General features: G+C 36.5%; 1 protein-coding gene across 6 annotated transcripts in view; it reads right to left on the reverse strand.

The window, feature by feature from the left end:
* LOC106869304 (pleckstrin homology-like domain family B member 1) overlaps positions 1-8,694 on the reverse strand; it is a 462,567-nt gene that overhangs the window by 172,622 nt on the left and 281,251 nt on the right. For all 6 annotated transcript variants that reach the window (XM_052967731.1, XM_052967733.1, XM_052967734.1 and 3 more), the window contains one exon: positions 1,358-3,048. In XM_052967731.1, the coding sequence (XP_052823691.1) occupies positions 1,358-3,048 (1,691 nt within the window). The remainder of the gene's footprint in view (positions 1-1,357; positions 3,049-8,694) is intronic.

Here is an 8,694-nt window from a genome sequence, read left to right on the forward strand (position 1 = left end):
TATATATATATATATATATATATATATTTAATGCACAATATATGGATTTATATAATTGGTGGTAATCACAAAAAAAGCTCCTTTAGTGAACTGGGCAATAAACCTCACAGTAAACCAATATGTAGGAATGTGATGTAGAGTTCTGTGCTGTTGAATGTACAATAGTACTATGCAATTCATAACATACACACTAGTGTAGGCATGCAAAATACATACTAAAATAATTTTTGCATGATGTTGGCTGTGAAATGGCTATCATCCTATGGATATCAATATATTCATCTCATACCTCCTTATTTGTTTCATATTCTGTATATTTATATTATTATCATCATCATTTTAATGTTCACTTTCCATGCTGGCATGGGTTGGACAGTTTGACAGGAGCTGGCTAGGCAGAAGACTGTCCTCACTGTCAGTTTTGGCATAGTTTTTTATGGCTGGATACCCGTCCTAACACCAATCCCTCTGCAGAGTGGACTGAATGCTTTTTATGTGGCACCAACACAGGTGAAGTAAGTTTTGGCATAGTTTTTTTTTTACAGTTGGATGATACTCATCCAAATATCAACTATTTTACAGTGTGGACTGGATGCTTTTTACACAGCACCAACACTGGCAGGGTCACTAAGTAACTTGTAAGACAAAGATCCTTTGAGAGGGGATGGGGCATTGGAAGAGGTGATCATGTGCCAGAGAGACAGAAACAGGTGTCATGCTGTAGAGGAGATGCATGGTTACCTGGTGTGTGTGTGTGTGTGAGAGAGAGAGAGAGACAGAGAGGAAGACAGTAAGAGAAAGAAGGAAAGTGGAAAAGAGTAAGAGTGCAAGAAAGCAGGAGAGAGATGGTGGCAAAGTGCCAGGGCATGCTCACAAAGAACTGGGATCAGACTATAAATGGGAGAGATAAGTGGTGGCAAAGTGGAAGGGCATACCCTGAAGATATGGGGTCAAAATATAAATGGTAGGGTATTGCCAAGGTGCATGAATAGGAAGTAGAGACTTCACATGAATGCAAAGAGTGTGGGGGTTGGGTATGTAGTGACTGGTAATACCTGGGAATATAGAGGTGGTGAGGGACAACAAGATAGTAATGATACAGTGAGTAGGACAGTGAGGACAGGATTGGGGAGCAAGAGGTAACCATCAGCATAGTGCATAAAAGAGGAAATGTGAGGAAGAGGAGAGATGTAATTTGGTTTGTTGGGATAGGGGGCAAAAAACGTTTTATTGTTGTTACATCTGGGGTAGAACCCACATACATACATCATTGGGAATACATATGTATATATAATTCAGCCAAACTTTTATGGAATATACAGGGATTTGTTATTTATAAATATAGCACCCTACTTACCTCTATGTTAACTAAACTGTTCTCACTTGATGTTTCTACGCCACTGGAAGATGGAGGTCTGTCGACTGATTTGGTGGGACTTAGACTATGCTCACTGTCACTGTTAACTGGAGTTCGACCTCCACTACCCATAGATTTACTATCTGTCACAGAACGACATGGGGACAGTTCTTTGATAGTACCTGTTGATGATGTTGAAGAACTAGATTCATCATTGTGCCAAGAATATCCATTTGTACTCCTTGACATCTCCCTTCCAGATAATTCTTTAGAATGTTGTCCCATATGCGACTCACAGTGCTTTACCTGATCAGTTTGTTTGTCGGAGGAAGTTACCTGACAATTGTTGATACTTGATGTTAGTAGGCCAATTGCTACTTCATGAACAACTTCCCCATCTGTGGTGTCTTTCTCTTCAACAGATTTGGAAGCTGAATCAATGACAGGGCGCCGTTTTATAGTACCAGTATCCTCTGAGCTGGCATAAAGCTCTTCTTCGGAATTGGATGAACTTGATCCAGCTCTTCTGTTTTGTAATCCAAATATGCCATCTTTTGGTGTATTTCCAGGTGATGAGAGCCGCGTTAATGATCCATTGGTTTTTATTTTATTCATGGAACTTCGGAAGTCAGTTTTATCTTTTTTGTCATTAGCAGTTAATAAATCCAAATTTATTTCTAAAAGTGAAGGTGGCTTGATATTTCTTGTGGTTGGCTGTGGAGGTTGTGAGGTGCTGTGAGTAGAAAATAATGGATTGCTGTTTGAAAACTGTGAAGTTGCATTATTGTTTGAAGAAAACTTGTTTACTTGGAATGGAAATGGATTTTGGTTGATATCTCCAGAGTTTTGTTTCTCCCGTTCAAGTTCCTGTTCATACTCAGCACACATGCTTAGAATTTCCTCCAACCGTTGCCTCTCAAGAACCTCTTGTGCTTGTTCCCTTTTGCGCTGTTCCACAATTTCTCTATGACGAATGGTCAAATCCTGTTGACTAGACGTCAGTTCATTGAAATCAAAATCCATTCCTTCGAATGTGTTACGTTTTTCTTCTTCTGCTGTCGTGTTTCCATTCATCATTGAAGAATTGTTTGGTACAGGCTGAGTCCCATTTCTCAGAACTGATGTTGTGGCACTGACGGTGATGCTATTATTGTCTGTAGGTTTACTATATGATGGGCTAATAAAGGAGATGGAAGGAGATGGTGTTGAAACTGAATTTGAAGATGGGTCCCGAGTGGAGGATGAGGTATCAGAAGAAATGCTGCTAACACTTGTCAGAGATGATGAACTATTTGAACTACAAGTGCTAGACACTCGGTCAGTTGTGTTGTGAACAAGACTAGCTGCTACTCTTGTTGTTTGTGTATCACGGAGAAATAATTTCTCTCCTATATGGAGCTGATTACCAACACGAATTTCAGGAGTTCTAGGAGAATCAGCTTTAGCGTTGCTATTTGAAGACTTCGGCTTTCCTTTGGAAATTAGTTCAAATTTAGAGACTTTGTTTAAGAAATCCTCCTGTTCTAAACTGTCACGATAGCTGTCTTTGTTGACAATCTTTGGGAGCTGAGGACGACTGCGTGCAGTTGGACGGTTTTCTGTGCTACATTTAGTTGTTGGTGTTGTTGGAGAGGGTAATTTCACCTGAGCTTCAGTAATCATTTTCATATACTCGGGGCTTTGTTCGAGTTCTGAAAAAATAAAAGTGAAAAAGGGGTTTTCATTAATTAAACTGTTTATGTTTAGTTTTGATAAAAATAGACATTCATAATTATCAGATGATAAAAAGAAAAGGTTAAAAGATATTTAGGTAATGAGTTTGTTTGTAATGAAAAACTGGAATAAAAACATGTGAATTCCTTTGAGAGAAAGTTTATTTCAAAATGGACAAAGGGGACTGTCCTTAAGTCTTGTTGCTGACCTGACAACATCTCTGACCTGGCAACAAATGAATGAACAGGAACAGTGAAAGGCAGAGAATACCCTGTAGTCTTTTTAACTTGACTGTCTCTCTAGGGTAGAAAGGTTATGCAGTCATAGAAGCTATGCACAATACAGAACATTCAGGGGAAACATAAGTCTCTAAACCAACGTAGCATACTAGCATAATCTAACCTATAGCAGTATGGTAAAGTGGGTACAAAATTATGGTGGTAATGATGATGATAGTGGTGAAGATAATGGGTAGGTTAAAGAGGAAGCCATTGCTGATAATGATAAAATAAGGCCATTTGGAAACTATCAGAAAATAAAATTGTAAGACAAATACAAGAACGGTCAGGTAAATAATAATGCCAATTCTCATTGCTATATGTAGATAGACAGAGAGCTAGAGTGACAGATAGACAAACAGAAAGGTAGACAGATAAATAGGTAGGTAGATAGACAAATGGGTAGATAGGCAGACAGATAGTTAAATACAGAGATAGACAGACAGACAGGTAGACAAGCAGACTGATAGATTGATAGATACACAAATAGTCAAACAGATAGAGAGGCAAGAAGATAGTTACATAGATAGCAAAATAAATACTTAGTTCATTAAATAGAAAGGTAGTTATTTATACAATTACATAAATAGACAGAGAGATAAATAGAAAGGTAGTTAAATATATAGTTTGATAGACAAACAAGTATGTAGATAGTAAGTATGTAAGTAGCAATATATTGTTATAGAAATGTCCTCTAAAATTAAATCAAGGAATGTTTTGAAAAACTTCTATAAAACCAATTTTTAGTTTATTTCTTTGTTACTGGAATGTTTAAGGATGGAAACTAAAGACTAAAGAATATGAACAAGAATTAACCACAACAACAATAAATGATGATTAAATAGAATAGGAAGAGATTAGGTGAAGAGAAAAATGGGTGTGGTGAAGTAAAAATTCTGACAAGGTAAAAATACAAGAGAAATAGTCTGGAAGATTTTGTGAAATAGGAGTTGGCAGAAGTAAGGGAAGTGAATAATAAGACCAAAAATATAACACATTTGAAACAAATTACAGAATGAAAGGAGGGAAGGAGGTAAAAATAACATTAATAACAATAATGTTAATAACAACAACAACAGCAGCAGCAGATAATCATGGAAATAATGAAGAACAGATGAGAGTGGAAACATCCTGTAGAAAATAAAATGAGGGTTCTTTCTCAGCTAGTGTGGTTTACAGTAATTAGTAATAGGTGACCAAGTGACTGGTAGATGGCAGCAGTTTATATTAAGGAAGTAAAGAAAACAAACTTCAGAAATAATATTACAATATGATGTGTGGGGGTGGGCAGGGAGAACCTAGTGATTGTGAAAATTATCAGAGATGCTGTTGCTGCACACATAGACATACATATGTATAAACACACACACACACACACACAGTGGGGAGGGGTTGTGGTGAAAAGCTGAGTAAATGGTAAAGCAAAATGTAATTTAATTACTTTCAGAATAAATAAAATTAATAAGCAGATAAGGTTAGAAAGAACCCAGTGGGTTCAATTATAAGAAGACAGCTTGATAGGTTTTATGGTTTTGACAGGAGCTAGTAAGCCAGGGGACTGTACCAAGCTCTGTTTGGCATGAATTTTATGGCTAGATGCCTTTCCTAGCACCAACTACTTTACAGAGTGAGCTGGGTACTTTTCATGTCAGTGATGAGGTGATTGGCTGGTTTTTTGAAGTTCATGTTGCTTACACACATACACTTGTGCACATGCACCTACACATCCAAATCTTAAGTGTAAATTCATCAGAGGAACGGTATCAGTATTGCAAAATTGCAACTTAGTTGCACCATGTCATGTTGATTCTAGTTGAGAATTATGTTAAAGGTATACATGTCAGTGGAATATTCAGCCACTTAGCATACTAATTCAATGAGTAGGGCTTTCCATTCACTGAACAACTGAATGCTTATACATCAAAACTGACAGGAGAATCCATCATTATATATTGTGTTTTTGGAATTGTTTGGATAATAATACCATACTATATTCTGGTGCCTAAACTTAAGTGCCACATTCAATTTTGAATCTAAATTTTATATATATATATATATATATATAATCATTTTAATGTCTGTTTACCATGCAGGTATGGTTTGGATGATTTGATGGGAGCTGGTAAGGTCAGGGTGGGGGTATACAAGGCTCCATTGTCTGTTTTGGCACGTTTTTATACCCCACCCCCAATAATATAACCATTTCATACCACTATTTCTATACTGCCTAAATGAGATCCACCCATCACTCTTCCACTTATATTTACCATCAAGCACTCCCACCCCCATCTTTATATCCATTTCTCACTCTCCCCTCATACTTTTGCAACCTTACCCACACATGCTGATTTTCCTACCTCCATGCTTACCACCCAATTTTACCCCACTTTGTGACACCACTCCAGTTGCCCACTTACGTAAAATGTGAGGTTGCCATGGATCTCTTCAACAACAGTAAACTTGTTCCTGCTCCTTTCGCAAACTTTCACCCATCAACACCTCACATAAAATGACGTTCCTCTCTCTTATCCCCCACCCCTAATCAATAGTGTCAGAGATGAAAAAGCACCTAAATTATTTAAAGTGATTAGCATTAGAAAGGGTATCTAACCATAGAAACCATATTTAAACTGAGACATTGTCAGAAGATCCATTGTCAAAGGGTCCAAACCATGCCAACATAGAAAACAGATATAAAAATGATGATATATCTACACACACTCACACACTTTACATTACACATTTACTCAGCTTAGCTGTTAACCAACATGTTGAACATAGAAAATGATTAAGGAATCTATGTTTTGTGATTCTCTAAACACCAAACAATAGAAATAACAACAGTAATACTAATAATACAAAGCAGGATGGTTAAGCTAAGTATAAAGTAAATCCAGGTTTATTGTAAGACCCAGCAATAATCTGAGGTGGATTTCAAACTGACAGTAGTAAAGATTTAAGATAATAACAGTCATCTCTATCAGAATCACAATCTCAGTAGATTCCAAAGACAACAAAGACAGCAAGAGGGAATGTCCAGGTATATGATGTTTTGTAACGCCTATCTGTAGTTAATAGCCAAAAGACATAATTAAGAGATAGCCATTTGTGATATTTACATTATTAATGATACCTATCTACCCCAGTCGCCATCAGCACACTAAAACTTAATGTTTGTAAAAGGAAATAGACAGGGACTGAGAGAGGAATGTGGTGGTAGACAGGTAAAAAGACAAAGAGAGAAACACATATACACACACAGATGAACAATTAGGAAGGTAGATAAATAGACAGGTAAATAGATAAGTAGACAGAATGGAATATTTTAATAGAACCTGAAAACTCAAGTTTGCTGTTTGTAACAAAGCAAATCATGATATATAACCTGAGTTACAAACCTACCTGACACTAGATTTAAAAACTAGGTAACACAATATTTTAAAAACTATTTTTATCCTATAATCACAGGTTTGTGTTTTCTGAAGAAATAGATGTTTGATGTCAGCATAAAAATGGAGATGAACAAGAAATAGAGGGAGTATGTCTCCAACAATTAACAAAGTCATTTTCTGATGAAGAACAAGAATGGACCATTTAGCATAAAGTATTAATTAGTAACATCAGGGAAGGAGGAGTTGGATGAACTAAAAAACAAAAGACAATCTATAGAACAAAAGTATAGGATTTGGAAGACGCACTGGCCAGTTCAAAGTACAAGGTGAAACGGAGGAGGAAGAGATAATGACCTGCAACATAGAAGACAAGTAGAGTTTCTACAAGTCCACCTGCAGCAAGACAGACCAACTCTATGGATGGAATAAGGTTCCAGCCAGATGGAAGATGACATAGTGATGGTATGGTACTAAAAGCCTGAAACTGGCCTGAAAAAATTGAAAGACAGTGGGGAGCAAGCAACAATAATAAGTAGTGAGAGAGAAAGATGTTCAGGCAGACTTTAGCAAGGAGAGAAGCTAAAAGTAAGAGGTTTACCAATGTCGATAGCTTCTTTTACCTAGGTCACCTAATCAGAAGTAGAATGGGCATTCCCGAAGAAAAGTAGTTAAATTAAGATAATAACCATCATTATCAACATTTAATGTTTATGTTCCCTGAAGGCAGGGATACTTTGGATAGATCCAACAGGTCTGTGAACTGTATTATGCTTCAGTATCTGTTTTGGCATAGTTTTGAAGGCTGGAGGTCTGTCTTAATGCCAGCTCTAAGAATGAGGTGCAAAAAAAATTATTTTTATAAGTGAAGAGCAGATTGTATGATATTTGTGTATGAAGTGGGATGCTGCATGATAGCAAAACATGGGAACTGAATGCAGAGGAAATGCAGAGGCTGGAGGGAAATGAGGCAAGCATGCCCTGTTATATGTGTAATGTTAGTGTGCATGAATGGAACATAAATGAGCTAAGTGAAAAACTGGTATAAAAGGAAAATGATGTAGTGTGAAAGAGAGACTGTGCTGATATGAACAGGTGATGCATAAGAAGGGTGGCAGTCGGATTAAGAAGTACTGAGTAAAATGGATGGAACCTGTTAAAGCAGAAGACCAAGGAAGTTAAGTGGTGAGAAGCTGTAGCAAAGAACACCTATCCGACCCACATATGCATATGGCTGGATGGAAATATAAAGATCATTGGTATATTATGTATCAAAAATGACAGTAGTTGAACTTTTGTTTTTTTTACTTTACTTAAAGTTTTCCATATTTTCATAAGAGTTCCTTGCAGTTTGTCAAACAAAAATATGAAAAAATTATGAAAATGTGTTTTTAATATAGAATATTTAAAAGAGAAGCTCTTTCTTCTTTTCCTTTCATATATATATTATATATACCCACACACATCAATAAGAATTATTTTCCTCCCTTCCCCACTAATTGTTTCAGCTTACAGCCATCTCCAAGGTAATTGTTTGTTCTCCCTACAGGATATTCCATTTACTCTATCACATTTGTACTGACTCATTTCTTTCATTTTTATTTAAAATTTTGGAGGAGACATTTCCTTTTATGTTGTCTAAGCAGAATTTAGAACTAGCTTCATATCAAGAGCTGTTTGTGTGTGTTTTTATATGGGTAGTCCAAGGGGAGCTTGTAAGTCAAGAAAAAAGCACACCTAGACACAGTACCAAGAAATACAGTAATTAATATATTTTTAATATGATATCATAAATTTGCATGAAACTGTTTTGTGACATTGCTTGACTGAACAAACTTCTTAAATGATAATAATGCACTGAGGGTAGTGAGCTAACAGAATTGTTAGCACACTGGCAAAATGCTTAGAGGCATTTCATCCATCTTTACATCCCAAGTTCAAATTCTGCCGAGATCCA

This window comes from Octopus bimaculoides, chromosome 5 (genome assembly GCF_001194135.2).
Source record: "Octopus bimaculoides isolate UCB-OBI-ISO-001 chromosome 5, ASM119413v2, whole genome shotgun sequence".
Taxonomy (NCBI): Eukaryota; Metazoa; Mollusca; class Cephalopoda; order Octopoda; family Octopodidae; genus Octopus; species Octopus bimaculoides.